At 36.9% G+C, this 23,102-nt stretch overlaps 1 protein-coding gene across 1 annotated transcript in view; it reads left to right on the top strand.

Moving 5' to 3' along the window:
• PLA2R1 (phospholipase A2 receptor 1) overlaps positions 1 to 23,102 on the top strand; it is a 120,789-nt gene that overhangs the window by 41,902 nt on the left and 55,785 nt on the right. Inside the window, exons 7-11 of the mRNA XM_042994545.1 lie at positions 1,237 to 1,431; positions 2,596 to 2,753; positions 6,758 to 6,856; positions 11,492 to 11,604; positions 20,461 to 20,633. Of these exons, the coding sequence (XP_042850479.1) occupies positions 1,237 to 1,431; positions 2,596 to 2,753; positions 6,758 to 6,856; positions 11,492 to 11,604; positions 20,461 to 20,633 (738 nt within the window). The remainder of the gene's footprint in view (positions 1 to 1,236; positions 1,432 to 2,595; positions 2,754 to 6,757; positions 6,857 to 11,491; positions 11,605 to 20,460; positions 20,634 to 23,102) is intronic.

Here is a 23,102-nt window from a genome sequence, read left to right as displayed (position 1 = left end):
TGGTGCCATTTTTTTATGTAGAGTTTTCACTATGTCAAGAACATGCTGAAATTGCTATTGCTATTTATGTCCTTCCCTTCCATCTCTTCCTCTCTTACTCGTTTCTTTCTTATGCCCTCCTGCCATCCTTCTTTTCTTCTCTTTTATTTACTCTAAGGTTCTACTAATTGAAGCCCAAAGACCACAAATGAGGGTAATTAAGCTAAATTAGTTTGGATTCTTTGCCGTTGCTTCAGGTTTAACAAATTCTTTCAGTGACCTAGTCCAGTGTCTTCAAACTGTTTCTGGGATCTGAAGGTTCTTTGCTTGGCTCCACCCTGCTTCAATCAGAGAAATTTCTATTTTATCTTTTTATCTTACCCATAGAGCAAAGTTTATGGTTTTAATTTCAAAAGGGGTTCTATGACCCCTTGGTTGAAAACCACTGGGGTAGATGATATCTGAATATTTAGATATCATTTGCGCTCAGCATCCCAGAGCAATTTTAAAACAATGTCTCATTTCCCAAATAGCAGTGGAGCTATATCTAACTAAATTAGTGCTTAAGGGAGGCACTCAGTTGTAGTTAATAAAATAAAGTAAAAATGCTAATTACCAGGTTGGGGACAAGCTTCTGGAAAGGGAGAGCCAAAAGTTCGTATGCATACCACTGCCTTCCCTATTAGTGCCAAAGCATCCTGGAACTGTTCTGTAAGTCTAACCCAGGGTCCATATGAACCCAGAAGGACAACACAGACACTCAGACATACCCTAAAGGTGAAAGCTATTTGTCAACTCTGCTTTGGAGGAAGTAACCAGAATTTCAGGCTTTTTTTCAGCTGAGGATAAATATCTACATATTGTACATAAAATCTTCGGAATACCATTTATATTGTGTGTCATAATACTCATTTTTGGTGTAAAAAATTTTTCTAAATGCAGAACTCTGACTGCTAAATTTTACATCTAGCCCTGACGGTTCACTTTGTCTTATGACCTTCACCAAGTCTCCTTACCTCTTTGTACCTTAGCTCATCTGTAAAATAAAGCACTGAGATCCATTCAATCTAGATCTAGATCCTATAGTGAATCCTTCTCAACTCTGAAGATGTAGATGATTTATATGTTATTGTTTCATATGTCTCTATTTTTCAAATTTTTAAAATAATCATATATTGATGGCAATTTCTATTAAGGCTAACAAGTAACATGTTAAAAATTGTGGAAAATGACATTGTTTTTCATTGTTTTAAAAAGAAAAAGATGCTTGGAAATATTACACTACCTACTGTGAGCCTGGCTGGAATCCCCATAATCGTAACTGCTATAAACTTCAGAAAGAAAAAAAGACCTGGAAGGAAGCTTTGCATTCTTGCCAGTCTGACAACAGCACATTAATAAACATTGCTTCATTAGCACAGGTGGAGTTTCTTATAACCCTCCTTGGAGATGGTAAGTGCCACATGTCTTTGAACTAAGAGGTATGAAATATAATGTACTCACTATCTTTATTAGTGGAGTTGAAAAGAAGTTAAGCTATGTAAAAGTGATGATTTATGGTATATATATCTGAAGTTCCAAAAACACTAAAAAAAAACAACATGAAACTTAAACCTGTAATTTAGCTTTATGGCCACTAGATAGCAGTCATGTGCTATGGTCATGTGATCTAAGTAGTAATGGAATTCCTTAGATAAATAATTGGATTTTAATAACTGTAGCCAGTGAAAGGTTTGGTGGTTTTCAAGCTGTGTGCCATGGTTCAGGAATTCTGAGCTCCTGGGCCTGCACCCACCTTCCGTGCATCAGAGCAGGCCTCCCCCTGTGTCTTGTATTTGACATGGAATTCTTCTGAAAAACATTGAAATCACTGAGTTAGAGTAAATTTTTTTTTAATGAAAAAAAAAATCTACAGAGTCTACACTGGTGACCTTTTGGAAGTTAGGTTTTAGTTTCGAGTAAAAACAAAAATCCTCTCTGTCACTTTTTCTCACCTTCTGCATTTGAGATTAAAAGAATCCTGTGGCTGCCTCTGTCTCAATAGGGGCACTTGAACGTTTCTCTCAGCCTCCTAGGGTCTTTTCACCTTACCTGGGCTGTCAAACTTTATTTACTTTTCTGGCAACCCCATTGCTCCCATTTTAATGCTTCTAAGAGTTTCTGCTCCTCTTTTTCCCATGGCAAAAAAAAAAAAAAAAAAAAAAAAAGAGAGAGAGAGAAGTCAAGAAAAAATATATTGTAAAGATTTTTCTTTTAAAGGTCCTTTTCCTAATCCAATTGACCTTCCTATTTTTCCTTTATCTAGGCAAAAGCAAAACCATACTGATCAAATATACTTTTCAGACAGTAGCAGGAACTAATTAGAGTCCCAGCAATCTGACTTGCTCTTAAGCTTTGTCCTTGCATTGGCTTTAGCTCATACTCTGCCCCACTTACAAGGTCTGAGTCAAGCAGATGGGATAGTATAGGGGGAACAGGTTTCAGTAGATATTTTATACTGAGACTTAAAAGGTTTTATCACATGAAAAAATAAAGAAGAAATCATTTATAACAGGCCTGGTGCATTATCTCCTTTGCATTAATAGGATTCCTGTAGTTTACATTTCTCTCTTACAGAAAATGCATCAGAAACATGGATTGGTTTGAGCAGCAATAAAATTCCAGTTTCCTTTGAATGGTCCAATGGCTCTTCAGTCACCTTTACTAATTGGCACGCACTTGAGCCCCAAATTCTTCCAAATAGAAGCCAACTATGTGTCTCAGCAGAGCAATCTGTAAGTTGATTTGTTTGTTTAGTGCTCACTTTGCTGGATTTGTATTGAGGGCCACCTGCATCAGGGACGTGGGCTGTGGCAGAGACCAAGGCACAGTCCCTACTCCTCCTGGGGCTTCTACACTAGGCAGTAAACACGCACACACAGGAGAAACATGGTAATTATAGTTGCGATCATAGCTTTGAGGAGATAGGTGATGTGATGGTGAACAACCTGGGTTGGGGTTGCTACTTCATACAGAACGGTCAGGGGAAGCTCTCCAAAGAGGTGATGTTTAAGCTAGAACTTAAAAAAAAAAACAAACCTCTGGAGGAGCAGAGGAAGAACATTCCAGCCAGGGGACAGCTACTAGTGTAAAAGCTCAAAGGCCGGCCAAGGCTTGCCATGTTTAATAATCAAAAAGGAGACCAGTGTGGCTTGAGGGGATCCTAGGAGAGGGGGCAGGAAGAATGCAAAAATGTGAAGCTTATAGTCCTGGTATAGAATGACAAAAGGACTTCAAGGAGATGAAGGGCATTGTTTGATTTACATTTTATTTTATTTTATTGTGGCTCAAACACACAAACCATGACCTGAGCCAAAGTCAGAAGCTCAACCAACTGAGCCACCCAGGTGTCCCTTGATTTACATTTTAAAAAATAACTGTGGCTGCTACATAGAGAGCAGCTTAGAGAAAGACAGAAAATGGAAGCAGAGAAACCAGTTTGGGGGCTACTTCAGTGTTGAATTGGGGTAGTGAATATAGAGACAAGGAGAGAAATTCAAAGATCCCTTGGAGGATAGGAATTGTTGCTAGTAGATGTGGGGTGAGAGAGGAATAGGTTTTTGGCTTGAGCAACCACCATGTTTGTGGATGATGGTGCCATTGACCACCGTGGTGAAGATGTAAGGGGAAGATCTGAGGTGTCAGGAAATTACTCTAGAGACTGATGATTTTTAAGCTCCATTATCCTATTAACATAAAAGGATTTCTACAATGTGTGTAACCTCATTGAAAACTGTGAATCAATGGAAAATCTTGCTCTTTTCCTCACAAGAATGTAATGGTCCTGGTGGCCTTAACATCACACTTATTTCTATGCCCTAATCTCTCATTTATCTAAAACATCTGATTTAATCCGAAGTCATTTGAAGGGTTTATTATATGTTTAAAGTAGACTTAATCTCTTTGATCAGATAGTTACTAAACTCACTGGCTGAGTTTTAAGTCATTAGGATTTGGTAGGCATTCTCACTCTTTCTTACCACCAGGAGGACACCATGTCAAGTGCAGTTAATTAAATGTTACTTAAGTAGCTGGACAAAGTAATGGCACCAACCAAACAGAAAATTTCTAAGCACTTACTTTGATGGCACATTTCATTGTTTCCCCTTTTAGGTTGTTATAGATATGCTCAGTTACAATTAAAATGCCAAGGTAGTTCTCAAGTCACATTTGAAAAGGGACAAACAATGACCTCTCTAAATGTTTATCTTGCGTCTAACTCTGCTGAAAGCCATCACTGTTTATTCTACAATATTTGACGCTTTATTGGTTCATTGGTTTTGAGATAATTAAGATGACCTTCATTTCCTACTGACATTCTCCTTTTACATTTGACAGACATTGGTTATTTCACTTAGCAAGTTCACAGAACAGGAGCCAACATTTGAACATAAATTATTTTTAAGAGAGTAAGAACAGGTATTAATACTATAGGATGTGTCAGGACAATGCTGCTGTAAGTGTGATACTTTGGGTCCTCCTTTCTGGCAGCTTAGTGGCTCCTTAAATAGTAAATGCATAAAAAGTAACATTCATTCCCATGAAGTAGAACTCAACATGAGTATGATTATTGTAATTAACAAGTTACCTAAGCATGGTTGATGCCTAATTTGAATGTGAGAGCCTAGGAAACTTTCTCCATTCATCCATCCATCCAATTGTTATTAAGCAAATACAGTAGGCCTAACAGTATCCTTTAACTGGATGGCTTGCTAGAAGACTCCATGATGGTGGGCTATAGGGCTGCTCTATAAGATGAAGGTGTCAGCCTCCTACCCAGTATGTATATTCCCCTAAAAACCTGCATGCCTGAGATACCACCTAAAATTTGAATTGTGTGGTTTTAGCCTAAAGGTCTGATTTGTGTTAACAAATCCTTTGGGAGGATAAAATTTTAATCTGTTAGCAGTTATTGTATTTCATTATTAATGTAGGTTGTTAGAGCAGCTATCTGCAGAACTAGAAGACGTGAAAGTATCCACCTGTCATATAAAGAAGAAATGGGGTGGGGCTTTGGAAACTTAGTGATAAAGAAGGACATTATGGCTTGAGCACAAAGTTCATCTATGATAATGTTATCTAGGGTGATTCATGGTAGCTTCCAGGCATTTCCCCAGCATTAGGTTTATATATGTAAGTAGCAAACATTCCACTTAATATTTAGAAGTGGTTGAAGAAAGGAAGCAGCAGTCTCACTTGGTCACGAGGATAGTTTCCAAAGTGTGGTCCCCAGACCAGCAGCATCAATCAATTGAAACCTTGTTAGAAATGCAAATTCTTGTGTCCTACCTGACCTGTGAAATGAGACACACTGATCATGAGGCCCCATCATCTGCACTTTAGTAATCCTTTCAAATAATTCTGGTGCACAGTAAAGATTGAGAATCCCTGCTCTAACCCATCTTTTTAAAAGAAAAATTGAGAGCAGCTTAATGTAAATCTAGGCTGAGCCTGGTATTAAATCCTAGTTTCCAGTTTTACTGACTATAAAACTTTGCGCAAAGTATTAAACCTTACCTTTAAAATAGGAATGATAATGCCTACCTCACAGAAATGTTGAAATTATACATGAAAATCACACAATATTAAGCCTGGCACACTATCAAGGAACATTAATGGCCCCTCCCCTCCTATCCACCACTCTGGGATTTCGCATCTTGTAATTGCTCACATGCTGGAGAGAGCAGGGCCTCCCACTCTCATGTAGAGAGAGTATCAACTCTTCTAATGACAACACAAGGTCCTGACTCATTACCCCATACTGAAACACTTATTATTAATCATATTTTTTATTTAAATAACTGAAACAATCCAGTGAAGAAATGGGTAGAAGACATGAATAGACACTTCTCTAAAGAAGACATCCAGATGTCCAACAGACACATGAAAAGATGCTCAACATTACTCCTTGTCAGGGAAATACAAATCAAAACCACACTGAGATACCACCTCATGCCAGTCAGAGTGACTAAAATGAACAAATCAGGAGACTATAGATGCTGGCAAGGATGTGGAGAAACGGGAACCCTCTTGCACTGTTGGTAGGAGTGCAAACTGGTGCAGCCGCTCTGGAAAACAGTGTGGAGGTTCCTCAAAAAATTAAAAATAGATCTACCCTATGACCCAGCAATAGCACTGCTAGGAATTTACCCAAGGGATACAGAAGTGCTGATGCATAGGGGCACATGTACCCCAATGTTTATAGCAGCACTTTCAACAATAGCCAAATTATGGAAAGAGCCTAAACGTCCATCAACTGATGAATGGATAAAGAAGATGTGGTTTATATATACAATGGAATAGTACTTGGCAATGAGAAAGAATGAAATCTGACCATTTACAGCAACATGGATGGAACTGGAGGATATTATGCTAAATGAAATAAGTCAGGCAGAGAAAGACAGATACCATATGTTTTCACTCTTATGTGGATCCTGAGAAACTTAACAGAAGACCATGGGGGGGTGGAAGGGGGAAGAAAAAAGTTACAGAGAGGGAGGGAGGCAAACCATAAGAGACTCCTAAATATTGAGAACAAACTGAGGGTTGATGGGGGGTGGGGGAGAGGGGAAAGTGGGTGATGGGCATTGAGCAGAGCACCTGTTGGGATGAGCACTGGGTGTTGTATGGAAACAAATTTGACAATAAATTATATTTAAAAAAAAGAAAATAACTGATGTTGCCTATCAGCATCAATAATGAAGTTAATTCATCCATCTTGTAACATGTTTCCCCTTAGGAGGGGCACTGGAAAGTTAAAAATTGTGAAGAAACACTTTTTTACGTTTGTAAGAAAGCAGGTCATGTCCTTTCTGACACTGAATCAGGCTGTCAAAAGGTAAGTGCTGTTAACATTACATTTAGGTATATTGAAAGCATAACTAGAATAATTTATGCAACAGCAATTTAAACAATGTCTCCCTCTCATACCTACTTTTGCTCCCTCCTCCCTTTCTTTCCCCTCCCTCCCTATCACTTTTCTTTCTTTCCTTCCCTCCCTTTTTTTTTTGACTGTGGGCTACTTTTAACAAACCAAGCAGTTATCAGCTGGGAGCATATGAAGGGTTTACAGCCCTGCAAAGATTGTTGTCTTGCCATCCTCTTCAACCTAAACTACTTTTCTTTTGAAATAAAAAATATAAAGGTCCTGTTATCCCATCTGTACAAACAATGACTGTCATGTGATGCCCCATCTCACAGGTGGTTTTCATAGTCTCCCAGTGAGGACTGTCAGAGTGAAAAAAAAATGCATTCCTTTGATGGAGAGTGAACTTCTTCACTCAGACTCCTGACTTCCTTTTCACTCATCTTAAACTTAAATATTTGAATAGAATACAATAATGGTGAGAAGTGCATGTTTGCAATATATTTATTAGTTGGGAAAGAGATAATAAAAATACTTTAATATTTTAACTAATAAATTATTTTTGGTACTTAACATAATTATTCTCAGTACTTAAAGTAATAAAAAATACATAACACTTCAGGTTTAAAATTAAAAGGTAGAAGGTTATGTTTTAAATTTCTTCAAATATATTCAGTATCCTTGAGTAAAGTTCTCAACACATTCATTCCCTGCCTCTCTCTCTCTCTCTCTCTCTCTCACACACACACTAAACAATTAAATTTAAATATTGGATATTTGTATGCATCTCAAAAATTTCCCAAACCTGGATTTTTATGCAATTCTTAAATATTTTCTCTTCTAATCCAGGTATTTATGTTTCGATGAGGCAATGACCCATATTTCCAAGAAACTGCATTTTATTCAGTAATCAGTGTAAACATATGAATTACTCTTCCTACTTTAGGTCAACAATACCTATGCCATAGCTGACATACTACCAAACATTTTATCTAATGATTACAGTTCCTGAAGTTAGAGCTGATCACTGATCTATAGCTGATCAGAAATATTGAAAAAAAATATTTGTCTTATTGTGGTTTTCAAAGCAACTCAACCTGTTGTATTTGTGTTGAAAAGGAAATTAACTCCTTACACAGCAAAAACAGAACTGATCTTCTATTCAAACTTTTGTACACAGCTTCCCTTTTCTGGCCAGCATTACTAGTATTTAAGGTTCAGAGTAAAACTGGAGTTCAGATCCCATTCTCTAACTTTATGGTGAAACTCTCATTAAGTTCTTTATGAATCAATCTGTGAATGTGGTTTCAAAAGTTTCCTTTCCTTTAGCCCACTGCTTCACTGCACTTCTCTAAACAGTCTGTATGTGTAAAATCAACTTATAAAATATTTCTCACACCATGCACAAAAATAAATTTAAAATGGATTAATGAGCTACATATGAGACCTGAAATCATAAAAATAGTAGAAGAGAACAAAAGCAGTAATTTCTCTGACATCAGCAGTCGAAACATTTTTCTAGATATGTCTGTTAAGGCAAGGGAAACAAAATTAGAAATAAACTATTAAGACTACATCAAAATAAAAATCTTTTCCACAGTGAAAAAAAAATCAAAAAAACAAAAAAGCAACCTACTGAGTGGGAAAAGATATTTGGAAATGGTAAATCCAATAAGGAGTTAATATCCAAGATATATAAAGAATGTATACAAGTAAACACCAAAAAAACACACACAAAAACAAACAAACAAACAAACAAACAAAAAGGCCTCCAAATAATCTGATTAAAAATGGGCAGAGGATCTGAATAGACATTTTTTCCAAAAAAGACATACAGATGGCCAACAGATACATGAAAAGATGTGTAGCATCACTCATCATCAGGGAAGTGCATATCAAAACCACAATGAGGTATCACCTTCACCTGTCAGAATGGCTAATATCAATAACACAAGAAATAACCAGTGTTCGTGAGGATGTGGGAAAAATAAGGAGCCCTCATGAACCCATGCACTCTTAGTGGGAATGTAAATTGGTACAGCCACTGTGGAAGACAGTATGGGGGTTCCTCAAAAATTAAAAATAGGAACACCACATGATCCAGTAATTCCAATACTGGATATTTACCCAAAGAAAGCAAAAATGCTAATTTGAAAGGATATGTTTCTATGTTTATTGCAACATTATTTACAATAGCCAAGATATGGAAGCAACCTAAGTGTCTATCAATAGATGAATGGATAAGGAAGATGTGTTGTACACACACACACACACACACACACACACACACACACTACACAACCATAAAAAAGGATGAGATCGTGCCATTTACAATAACATGAATGGACCTAGAGGGTATGATGCTAAGTGAAATAAGCCTGAGAAAGACAAATACCATATGATTTCACTTATATGTAGAATCTAAAAGAGTAAATTAATAAACAAAAAGCAGAATCAGACCTATAAACACAGAGAACAAACTGATGGTTGTCTAGCAGAGGGGGTGGGGAATGGGCAAAATGAGTGATGGCTGTAGCCTTCAGTTATGGAATGAATAAGTCACAGGAGTAAAAAGCACTACACAAGGGAGAAAATTTTCTTGATAATTTCAAAGCAAAAAAAAAAAAAAAAAACCACCCCCTGCTCTGAGTCATTTTTTGGGGATTGTATAATATGAGCAATTGTTTCAGTACTGTCATCATCATCATTTCATTTAAAATGAAATGGCACCTCATGTACAAAAGATATTCACAGATACAATCAATTATTCTTCCCACTTTCATTGTGTGGACAAAGGCTTGTAGTAAGGAGCCTTTGTTTTTCTGGTTATTACTATGCCACATCCCCCACCCCCTTTCCTAGAGTCTGTTCAGTTCTCAGATTTTTGGTTTTACTAAGCAGCCTGTGATCTGAAAACTACTAATGAAGAAGGAATACTTTGTTAGAAAGGTCAAATTGTCAGCCTTCCTCCGCCTGTCCTTCCAAATACAAAAGCAGTCTAACCTCCCACCCCATCTGGAGTGATCCGGGGGTTCTGGCTGGAGCTGTCAATTACTCACACAGATGAGGTTATGGGGAAGAAGATCAGGGAGTGAGTTCAGAGCACATTGTGGCTGGCTGGATGTGGAACTCCTGTGATCCACACCTCATTTAATAATATGTTTTGAAAAAAATAACTGAGTTCTAAAATAAGGTTTTCTTTAATTTACTGCAAGACAGAGACCTTTTCTAAGAAATATAGCAGAAGTCATTTTATATCTGATCAAAATCTGGCAAGTATTGGCATGACACAGACACAGAATAAAGTGTATTTTAAAACTGGCAAATACATAAAAATAGATAGATATAAGTGATGTGATTTTATAATATTGAAAGAAAAGAGACTAATATAAGTCAGTGAAAATATAGAAGACTAATGAATACATGTCTCCTGTACTGTATGATTTTAAAGAACAGAGATACCCTTCAATGCTCTCAGGGCGGAGGTATGGAACTACACATTTATCATTTTTGTCTAAGTGCCAAAGCTTGCTTTCTTTCTGTCTCAAAGGCTAGCCAGTTGGTTTAGGAATAATTTTTACAAATATATATATTTGTTTGTATATATATGTATATATTTATATATGTTTGTATTATTTATATTTAAAATATATATACAACATATTGTATATATACATATAAATATATTATATATACATAAATATACATATATGTATATATTTATGTGTATGCATATATATGTATATATATACATATATAAATACATACATATATGTTTATGTGTGTATATATAATATATAAATGTATATGTAATATATATATTTATATAATATACATTTATATATTGTATACATTTATTTAGCCAGTCTCTATTTGGAAACATTATGATCTACCCAAGACCATCCCGGATTACACCAGAATTGGGTTCCAGACCAGCTTGTCCACTAGCTTGTGACTTCTTCTAGGTCTCTAACCTCAGTGAATCTCAGTGGGATAACATGAAATAAGCAATATGAAACAAAGTTGAAAAGATGTATACACTATTATCTAGATACATATGTCCTCTTTGCTCATATTGAGTTCCTGGCTCTATTTAAGGCCTCTGCCTGCATTGTCTCCCTTTGATTCTCAGAACAACTCCATGGACACTATTATTATCTTCATTTTACAAAGGAGAAAATTAAGACATGTAGAGATTATATAAAGTTGCACACTAGTAGAGCCAGTATTCAAACCCATGCCTTCTGCCTTCAAACCCAATAGTCTTGGTTTCTACTATCCTGTAGGAAGCATTTGTATGAAACTCTGTAAGTCTGAACAGAGAGAGAGAAAGAGATCTTGAGTGAGTGCTCCTTTATTTCATTTTAGATTTTAAGATTTCCAGTTAATTAAAACTTTCAGGTTTTAATAATTAAATAAATATAGAAGTGTCTGTAGCTAATGGCATTACCAGGTAGAATACAAAGATTTCAAGACAAAAACTCAAGTTTTGAGTTTTGAGTGGGTCAGAGAAGGAAGTTATGTACAAGTAGTAAATAAGAATACACAAAAACACTATTTTGCTGTTTAAATCATTTATGTATTTAATTTTCTATTTCCTTTTTGAAGGGATGGGAGAGACATGGTAGATTCTGTTACAAAATTGACACTGTCCTTCGAAGCTTTGACCATGCCTCCAGTGGTTATTACTGTCCTCCTGCACTTGTAACCATTACAAACAGGTAAGATAGAAATTTTCTATCAGAGACATGACTGTACTTTTTTGACAGGAGGGCTCCTGGGATGATAAAATCTAGCCATAATCAGTAACTTGTCAAAATCTAAACTGTACAGTAGAATATTAAATTATTTAAACTATTGATTGAGATGAATTTAAATCACACAATGTTATTCCTAAATCAATTTTTGAGTAACCGAGTAAAATTTAAGATGACTTTTACTTTCCATAAAGATGTATTAATTATTTAGTTTTGAATATATATTCAGTCAGATTTTATCTAAATGCATATAATGGAAAAGAAATATGTTATTTAAAAACTATGTTTTTAATGTAATGTGTGTGAGTTATGTGAGGTTATTTTGAAGAACAAAAGTAAGTATAGCTAAACTGTGGAGTATTTTCAAATGCTTCCCCATTGCTTCTTAGCTCTATATTTGTTTAGATATAGACTTCTCTGTTCACAGGTGTCTTCTCCATAGTAACAGAGAAACTGCCCTTTTGACACTCCACAGAATTTGCAATATGCTATAGATTTGTAATAGGGAATAAAAGTACCAACAGCAGAAGTGACCTCAGTGTCACTATCAATGCCAGGAGAACAATGAGGGCTGGGAAAATGACTCCTCCAAACTGAAGACAGAAACAAGGTAGAACCCTTCTGTGGTTGCTTGGAAAACTATACCTGCAGAGCTAGTCATTTGCTTTTTTACTGAGGCTATTGCCTTTAAAAATATACACCGAAGACCAGAAACAAGACAATTGATACTATAGTCTTACCTAGAGACTCTTACCCATAGGTCTAACCTGTAGGAGGAATTACGTGCTTTCTCTGCTCTCCCCACAGAGGAAGTCAACATGCAAAGCCACCGGTATTTCCTGTTTCCTCTTATTTTCTTTCCCAGTCTTTCCTCCAAACCATGCACAGAATGCGTGTGCATGCACATGCCGACACACACACCCACACCCACACACACACACACACGTGCATGCGCGCGCGCACACACACACACACACACACACACACACACAATGACTGGATTGACAGCAGTTTCAAAATAAATTGCCTGGCAAAACATTCTGTGCTCAGGAGTCCCTTCCTTCAGCAGTAGTACCACCCTTGATGTATCCCAGTGTTGTTTTTAGTTCTACCTTCCTCCTCCCCAGAATAGCTGGCAGGCAGAAAGAAGCCTTTATCCTCAACTTGCTCACCCACCCAAAAGATTTCAAAAGCACCTTGGGGTAGAGGTCCTCCAGTAAGTGAGCCAACACTGGACTTTATTCAGGAGCCTGATCAGTGAAGCTATCTATGCTCTTTTGTTAATTATAACATAATTATGTTTTTCACTAAAGAAAATTGTCTAATTGTTTCACCTGTTTCTTATGTCTTATTCTTTCTTCCTTTTTTTTTTGTGTAATATTCATTGAATACCTGTCACATACCTGGCACTGTGCTAATTACTTTTCAAATACTATCTAGACAATGCAAAAAAAGCAATAGTCAAGCATTTATTAGAAAATTATTTATTAAATATCTATATTGTGAGAGGCACCATATTAAACACTGGCATGCTGTACAAAAGAAATAAAAGGCATGTTATTATTGTCCTGGTGCCACTTGCAGGCCAGCAGCTAAAGAGGTAGAATATAGAAACATAGTGAAGAAGATGGAAGAACACACTAAATGGATAAATTCAAAGTGACATTACAGATAACCTGTAATGCCATAGTGACCCAAGTAGGGCAGAAATCTGTTAACGTTCAAATGCTTCCTTTCCTTTCCTTTCCTTTCCTTTCCTTTCCTTTCCTTTCCTTTCCTTTCCTTTCCTTTCCTTTCCTTTCCTTTCCTTTCCTTACCTTCCCTTCCCTTCCCTTCCCTTCCCTTCCCTTCCCTTCCCTTCCCTTCCCTTTTTTTTTTTGAGAGAGAGAGAGAGCGCGTGAAAGCAGGGGAGAGGGGCAGAGGGAGAGAGAGAGAATCTTGAATCTTAAGCAGGCTCCATACTCAGTGCACAGAGCCCAAGGCAGGGCTCCATCCCATAACCCTAAGATCATGACCTGAGCCAAAATCAAGAGTGGGATGCTCAACCAACTGAGCCAGCCAGGGGCCCCCAGATACTTCATTTTCTAAGAATCCTGGAGATCTCATACAAATAAAGTGTCTGGAAAAAAAATCTACTTGGTTTCATTTCCCCCAAAACTGGATACAAGAAGATGTTATAAATAATTTGTTTCTTTGATAAACTATATTCAGTAGTCAATATTAATTGACTACTGTATGGTCTAACTCCACAACAGAACTATAGGATAAATAAGTTTGTTTTCATTCTATCCACAACCTTGTAGGCCCACTCAGGTGACTTTGTGCCAGAATGCTACTCAATGAACAGTCAAGATCCTGCATTGCTACCATTAGCCCCAGTGAGGCATCTCTCCTAGACAGTTACCACACATGTACACGGCCCTGCAAACATGTCTATATCCAAAGCAGTGACTCCAACAAAGGAAATGCAAGTTGAGGAAAGGAAGGGGCCCATGCTCTTAACTGTTATTCATTCACATTCCATCAGGTAAGAAACAAAGCCTCACACTATACCCTACTCTTTGAGTGACAATGCACCACAAAATTTTTCAACAGCATCTTTTGTCTGAGAAGGTTGGGCAGCAGATGGAAAGTCTCCTCAAATCCAGAAGTGTCCACTAGCAGCCTGGATAATCATTTTCTTCCATTACTGATTTCCTGTTTGAGTTAAGACACTCCTGTCACTCACCAGTGCCCAACCTTGTAGTTGCTAATTGATTTTCCACTCTTCTGCACAATTGAGCCACAGATTCGATGGGCACAATTAGAACCACCTGCTACAAATTACTTATTTCTTTTGTTATCGGGCAACTGCTCCTGGTATTGGACTTTTTAACACTTTGTGGAATAGAGAGGGAAAGAAAAATAGACCCTTATTTCTGAATAACAGAATGTTATTTTCTTCCTGTTACAAAATATTTCCAGGCCTGGACACTTTACTTCCAGATAGGGCATGACTATAAATCTTGAGTTCCAGAGTTACCATGGATAATTGTCTAAATGCATGTGTATCTAAATTTTAAATCAATCAGCCATGGAATATTTAGTACAAAATAATCCAGGGGCGCCTGGGTGGCTCAGTTGGTTAAGCGTCCAACTTCGGCTCAGGTCATGATCTCGCAGTTTGTGGGTTCAAGCCCTGAATCAGGCCCTGTGCTGACACCTCAGAGCCTGGAGCCTGCTTCAGATTCTGTGTTTCCCTCTCTTTCTGCCCCTCCCCTGCTCTCACTCTGTCTCTCTCTCTCTCTCCAAAAATAAATAAACATTAAAAAAATAAATAATAATAATAATCCAAATTACATTCAATTTTGTGAATTTTACCAATAGTAAGAAATCCTACAATATCTCATTTTCTGCTAGATTTAAATCTGCATTATTTCCAAGCAATTTTACAGCTCTGCTATTTTCCTGCAACCCCCACACCCTCTAAATACATTTGCAGTTAATTTTTTATTGTGATAAAACATAAAATTTATCATTATAACCAATTTTTAAGTGTATAGTTCAACAGCATTAAGTACAGTTTTAATAGTGCACAATCATCACCACCATCCATCTCCCTAAATTTTTGCATCTTTCCAAACTGAAATTCTGTGTCCGTTAAATAACCACTCCCCATTTCCCCTTGCCCCCAGCTTTGGGGAACCATCATTCTACTTTCTGTCTATGAGGTTGACTAAAGTTAACTTGTAAGTGGAATCACATAGCAGTCATCTTATTGTGCCTGGCTTATTTCACTTAGTCCAATGTCCTCCAGGTTAATCGATGTGTCAGAATTTTAACATGTGTCAGAATTTCCTTCCTTTTTGAGGCTGAATAATATTCCATAATATGTATATGTCACATTTTGTTCACCCATTCATATAATAGACATGAGATACTTCCACCTTTTAGCTATTGTGAATAATGCTGCTGTAAACATGAATGTACAAATATCTTTAGAGTCCCTGCTTTCAATTCTTTTGGGTCATATACCCAGAAGTGGAATTTCTGGATGATACGATAATTCTATTCTTAATTTTTTGAGGAACAGACATACTGGTTTCCATATCAGCAGCACCATTTTACACTCCCACAAGCAGTGCACAGGGGGTTCCAATTCCTCCAGGTCTTAGCCATCCATCTGTTATTTTGTTTTTGTATAATAGCCATCCTGATGGGTATGAAATGGTATCTCATTGTGGTTTCAACTTGCACTTCCCTAATGATTAGTGATGTTGAGTGTCTTTTCATGTGCTTATTGGCATCTGTATATCTTCCTTGGAGAAATGTCTATTCAAGTCCTTTACCTTTTTTTAATTGGAGTGTTTATTCTTTGTTGTTGAGTTGTAGCAGTTCTTTATATATTCTGGATATTACTCCCTTATCAGATACATACTTTGCAAATACTTTCTCCTACTCCATGGGGTGCCTTTTCACTCTGTTGATGTCCTTTGATGCACAAAGTTTTTAATTCTGATTAAATCCAATATATCCATTGTTTTAATTTATTTTTTTAATTTACATCCAAGTTAGTTAGCATATAGTGCAACAACGATTTCAGGACTAGATTCCTTAATGCCCTTTACCCATTTAGCCCATTGCCCCTTCCACAACCCCTCCAGTAACCCTCCATTGTTCTCCATATTTAAGAGTCTATCCATTCTTATTTTGTTGCCGGTGTTTTTGGTGTCATATCCAAGAAATCATTGCCACATTCAGTGTCATGAAACATTTCCCCTATGTTTTCTTCTAAGAGTTTTATAATTTTAGCTCTTGTGTTTGGTCTTTGATTCACTTTCAGTTGATTTTCGTAAATGGTATAAAGAAGAGTCTAGTTGCATTCTTCTGCACGTGGATATCCAGTTTTCCCAACATTAATGTTGAAAAGATTGTCCTTTTCCCATTGAACGGTCTTGGCACCCTTGTGGAAAATCATTGGACTATATCTACAAGGGTTTACTTCTGGGTTCTTTTCTCTATTCTATTAATACATGTCTGTCTTTATGCCAGTACCACACTGTTTTGATTTCTGTACTTTCAACAAGTTTTGAAATCAAAGTTGTGAGACCAACTTTCTCATTAGTATAAATTCAAGCAAGCCAGAAGAATATAAACTAAAAAATGAGAGTGCCCCCTCACCTGCACTCTTTCTCCCTCCAACCAATCCCACTCTTTTCCCATTAACAGTTAACAAAGGTAACTGCCATTAACAGTTTGGAATTTGCTCTTCCAGGTGCATTTCTTGTGTGTACGTTAAGTATCTTTTCTATCTCTTCTGTCTTTTGCAATAAATAATATCCAAAAACTTAAGACTTCTAGTTCTTGAGGCATGCCACCAAAAACTTCTTGTAATAATAATCATGATACATGTCTCCCATTTTAAAACAATGATATTCTATTTCTATTCTTGATTTAAAAGAAAGAGAAGGAATTTATCATTTTTATGTTCATTCAGCAATAGAGTCAGTTATTTGAATACGGTATTAAAAATGTTAACAATCATGTTATTAGAAGAAATCCCATTGCAATCACTCAGTTAAAAACTGAATACCTCCTAACTGTATCACTATATGTAAAGACTACCACTGTTTTTTTTTAATTGTAGTAAGTTCTCTAGTAAAGTTACATCCAGTTCATTACTTTTTTCAATTTCTGGTTTTAGGTAATACAAACATAATCATTAAGTACTGCTGTCTGCTAAGTATAGTATTACTTATAGACAAGAAACATCTTTCTTTTCAAGTACATTGGCTAAATGGATGAAATATTTTCAGAGACTCAAATATAAAATATCTCCTTTGGGGGCATTAAGGAATCTACTCCTGAAATCATTGTTGCACTATATGCTAACTAACTTGGATGTAAATTAAAAAAATAAAATAAACAAATTAAATTAAATAAAATCTTTTTTAAAAAATCTCATTTTGAAGTGTGCATTTTTTGAAATGCAAAATTTATTTTGAAATGAAAAAAATCATCAGTGTATATATCCCAAAAATATGTATTACAGTCTTCAAATTGCATTTTTTATTTTGAAAAAAATTTTTTTTAATGTTTATTTATTTTTGAGACAGAGAGAGGCAGAGCATGAACGGGGGAGGGTCAGAGAGAGGGAGACACAGAATCTGAAACAGGCTCCAGGCTCTGAGCTGTCAGCACAGAGCCCGAGGCAGGGCTCGAACTCACGGACCGCGAGATCATGACCTGAGCCGAAGTTGGCCGCCCAACCGACTGAGCCACCCAGGCACCCCAAATTGCATTTTTTAATTAAAATGTAATGTTTAGCACCATCAGTAACAATTTGTTAACAAATTGATGAAAATTCAAGATATATTTTTCTTATTTACATTGAAAAATGCATATTTGGTTTCTTAACTTTTTTAAGGAGCTGACTGGAAAAAAAATTTTTCCTGATTTTAAGAATTATTTCCCTAAAAATTTGATTTTATAAGTAGTTACACAAACGCAAAGTGTTTTATCATTTGCTTTTCTAAAAGACAACAGTATTTACTTTACTAAACTCTTTGGATATAATATATTATCCTGGTTCAAATAATAAACTAAAAATCTGTACTTTTTGTTCTTAAGTCATAACATTTGAATTAAATAATCTAGTGAAACCAGGCAAAAAGGCCAGATATAAAGAAACTCTGGAATATTCGCAAATGCGGAATTCTAAACACAAGGCCAAAAAAGACTTTAAAAGATCATCTGCTCTATTACTTTAAGCCAGAGTTTTCACAACCCTTTTAAGTGTTTGGAACCAAATAGTGAGTGGTAACAAGTATAAAATATACTCTTGTTTCTTTATCGGTTAGAAACAGACATTCAAATGGCTGCATGCTGTGATCCAGAGTTAAGTTCTTAGAGCACATAATTTAAAAGAAAGACATATTTGCTGAATTTCTATATTAACAATGCTATCTTCTAAACAGTACCAAGAGAACTAGAGTTCTGATTTGAAGGTTTTAGGATCTAATGTATGAGTATTATATGCAACTACTTAAAAGATACTTGCCAATTTAAAAAACACAGGGTTTCTATTGTTTTAAGCAATCATAGTGATAAAATAGCAAATCAGAGTGGACTAAATAAATCCAAAACCAACAGGGAACAAAAGGAAAATGTTGTCATGAATAACGATACCAGTGGCCAAGTTTACAGACAATGTTATATCTCTCCATTATCCAATAAATGCCATAGTACAAGGTCATGGAGGAACCAGCAATGTCCCCTGGGTTTAGAACCAGCACAGTGAATAGTAGTCGGGCCATAGCCTGAACGATGCAGTGCCATGCTAGCCTCCTAGGACAGCAGTTTAAGGCACCAGCTGGGCATGATAACAATGCTACTCTGTCTCCGAGGGGAGAAGGAAAAGCAGATTCTAAATTATGAGAGTATGAACCATTGGAAGCATAAGAAAAATTACAATAGCATCTAGACAATGTTTAGTTTTATGTACGGTCCTTTTGAAGGAGGTTTTTTTACATTTAAAACATTTTACATTTACATTTTTTTACATTTACATAAAATTCTGCCACTGCAATCTGGTTAAAAAAGAACTTTCCTAGTTTTAGATGTGTGCTATATAGATTATTAATAGAGCACCTACAGAAAATAGTTAGTAAAGCATAATAAAAATCTATATGTCCTGCAAAGATGAGTCTCATAGATGCCTAAGATTACTAAATATTGCTAGTGATGTTTATAAGGCAGTTAAAAATTGTACGTCTCCCCCCATTTCCCTTGAAGCTTTTCTACTCTTGAATGACCCCATTGCTTTTGTTTCCTTTAGCAACTTAAAGATGCATGGTAATGAAAAACTTCCAGAACTGGATGAAAAAATTTAATTTGCTTTCTTTTTAGGTTTTCTGGATGATTTCATCAGGCCTTCCCTTTCTCATTGACTCAGCAGTTCTGGCCAAAAGTCATCACTGTTTGAAATGTGTTTCTTTAAAACTTCATGTGTATTGAAAATAAATTTTTCAAGCTTAGCTTAAAATTTCAACGCTAGTTAAATTTTAATACTCACGTTTTTCTATTAGGTATTCATGTGGAACCATATACACAAATTTTCCAGATTCCGCTTTTGATGCATTCATGTTGGGGAAGGAGCACTGCCACCAATCACTGAACACTAATTCATTCAGCTGTGTGGGGAAAATATTGGTGGGTGTACATCCTTGGATTAGTTCCTAGGGTTTTAAATCTATCTTCAGTGAACATGCCCATCTGAACACATTTGAATAAGCCACGGACTCCATGTGGTTATGAACAAACTGATTTGGGATACATAAAATTGCTACTCCAATCTCTGTTCCATTCTCACTAGGCAAGTGTGGCGGGGGAGGGGGGTGCGGTACATGTGAACTCCATGTTGGCAGACACTCATTTCTTCCCCCCACTGCCAGTTCCCCCCTGCACGCACATTAAAGCAAGGTATGTGCTGTGTGGCCTAATTACAAAACAGGGCACTTGCTGTGCCAAGAAATATATTGCTAACTTTATGGGCTTTACCACATATACTCTGAAACTGGAGCTGGACTCTATTCCTTGAAAGAATTAAGCCTTGTCTTTGAGACTCAAATTCTCCTCACTCATCTAATTCTGAGCATTGCAGTGACATTTGGCATGTATTAGTAATGCTCAGGGTCTATGAGTATTTTTCTGCTCCATGTTCTGAAGAATTCGTCAGAAATGCTTATTCTGGTGCCATTCTGTGCAGCTCATTATGCTTTAATGACAATTTTTTTATTGCCCAGGAACTTACTATAACCATTTCCTTTTTCTGTTTTTAAGGTTTGAACAGGCTTTTATTACCAGTTTGATCAGTAGTGTGGTAAAAACGAAGGGCAGTTATTTTTGGATAGCTCTTCAAGATCAAAATGGCACAGGAGAATACACTTGGAAGACAGCAGAGGGTCAGAAGTCTGAGCCGGTGCAGTACACACACTGGAATGCATATCAGCCTCGTAAGTAGAGAGAACTATAACATCACCCCTCCCTCCTGTTTCCTTTGCTCAAAATTCCTTCCACCCCGTGATCCAGCTCCTCTGGTGCTTCCTTAATGTTTTCTTAATGCCTAAATCAATTAAAACAATTACCACAGGTTCTCAGGGGGTGAAATATGGCTGGTCTTTTTTAAAAGTATGATGCATGTGACATTTGACAGGTCCAAGGTGTAAATTCATTGCTCAAGACCACACATGCCTTTATTAGCAGGAAGTCCAGTTTTTTCTTCCTTAAAGGCTTTTCCCCCTCCCCCTCCCCCTGCCCTTGATTGTCCAAGAATATCAGGGGCTTACTCAGCCCAGACTAGTCTGATATACTTCAAAGCACAGTGAATGGGCACATATAGGTACATCTAATCAGTCCACAGTCACAGCCACTTTGCCATGGAATGCTGACCCATTACTTAGGTAACACTCTTGTTAGTCCATCTCCTCCATGGGCTTCTGTTATCCTTAGCCAGGATTTCAGAGTTGCTCTATTAGTTCATCCTCATATTCTCAGCTCTGAATCCCAAAACGTGAAACTGTGCCAGGTTAGTCAGTTCCAGAGAAACGAATGGCTCCAGCCACAAACTACCCTAGAACTAGCCCCTTTGGAACAAGTTTTAGGCCCTTCTTAGGTGACCAGCCTAGACCCAACACACCTTTACATCAGCATGAATTCCTATTTGGATGCCTTGGTCCATTTCTTACTTACGGGCCTCAATCAGGGCTACCCTAAGAGATGATAGGCAATAAGATACCTCTAAATGTGTTCCTGGAGGAAATGGGTTAGGGGGCCTCAGGCTCTTCCCTGAGGAGAGATAGATATTATTATAATACTGTCAAAATAATTTTCTTATATCAAATATATAATGATAATAATTAGTCAAAGGACCAAATATACCAATTAAAAGACAGAGATTGTCAGAGAAGATCAAAAAACAGGACCCAACTGTATGTTGACTACAAGAAACCCACTTTTTATTTTTATTTTTATTCTTTATTTTTTTTATTTTTTTTTAACATTTATTTATTTTTGAGACAGAGAGAGAGCATGAACAGGGGAGGGTCAGAGAAAGAGGGAGACACAGAATCTGAAACAGGCTCCAGGCTCTGAGCTGTCAGCACAGAGCCCAACGTGGGGTTCGAACCCACAGACCGCGAGATCATGACCTGAGCCAAAGTTGGACGCTCAACCGACTGAGCCACCCAGGTGCCCCAAGAAACCCACTTTTTAAAAGAAAGAAAGAAAAAGAAATCCACTTTAAATATAAAGGCACATGTAAATTGAAAGTAAAAGGATGGACAAAGATATACTGTCCAAATATTAATCAAAAGAGAACAGGAATAGCTATATTAATGTCACAGAGCAGACTTCAGAACCAGGAAAGTTTTCAAGGATTAAAAAAAGTGACATTATATTATGGTAACGGAGTAGTACTCTAAAAAGACATAACAGTCCTTAATGTGTATGCACCTAACAACAGAGCGTCAAAATACATGAGCAAAAAAACCTGATAGAATTGCAAAGAGAAATAGATGACGCTATTATACAGTTGGAGACTGTAACATCCCTCTATCAGAAATGGACAGGGGTGCCTGGGTGGATCAGTTAGTTAAGCGTCAACCTTGGCTCAGGTCATGATTTCACAGCTCATGGGTTTGAGTCCCGTGTCAGGCTCTATGCTGATAGCTCAGAGCCTGGAGCCTGTTTTGGATTCTGTGTCTCCATCTCTCTCTGCCCTTCCCTGCCCACATTCCCTCTCCCTCTCTCTCTCTCTCTCAAAAATAAATAAACATTAAAAAAATTTAAAAAAAAAAGAAAAGAAATGGACAAATCCAAGAGACAGAAAATCAGTAAGGACAAAGTTGAACTCGATAGTACTGTCAATCAACAGGATATAATTGATATCTATAGGCTAGTTAATCCATCAATAGCAAATTACACATTCTTCTCAAGCTCACATGAAATGCTCACTAAGATAGACCACATACTGGCCAAAAACCTCACCTTAACAAATTTAAAAGAATAGAAATCATATAATGTCTTCTCTTGGTCCACAGTGAAATTAAACTAGAAACCAACAACAGAAGGATAGCTGGAAAATCCCAAAATATTTAGAGATTAAACAACACATGTCTAAATAACATGTGAGTCAAAGAAGAAATCTCAAGAGGAATCTTAAAACATTTTAAACTAAATGAAAATGGTAATCTAAAATCAGCAATCTCTGGGATGCCTGGGTGGCTCAGTAGGTTGAGCATCTGACTTCAGCTCATGTCATGATCTCATGGTTCATGAGTTCGAGCCCCACGTCAGGCTCTGTGCTGACAGCTGGGAGGCTGGAGCCTGCTTCGGATTCTGTGTCACCCTCTATCTGCTCATCCCCTGCTCACACTTTGTCTCTCTCTCTCTCTCTCTCTAAAAAATAAATAAATATTAAAAAA

Source organism: Panthera tigris, chromosome C1 (assembly GCF_018350195.1).
Source record: "Panthera tigris isolate Pti1 chromosome C1, P.tigris_Pti1_mat1.1, whole genome shotgun sequence".
NCBI lineage: Eukaryota > Metazoa > Chordata > Mammalia > Carnivora > Felidae > Panthera > Panthera tigris.
Note: the sequence above shows the minus strand (reverse complement) of the source record. Positions and strands in the feature narration are given on the sequence as shown.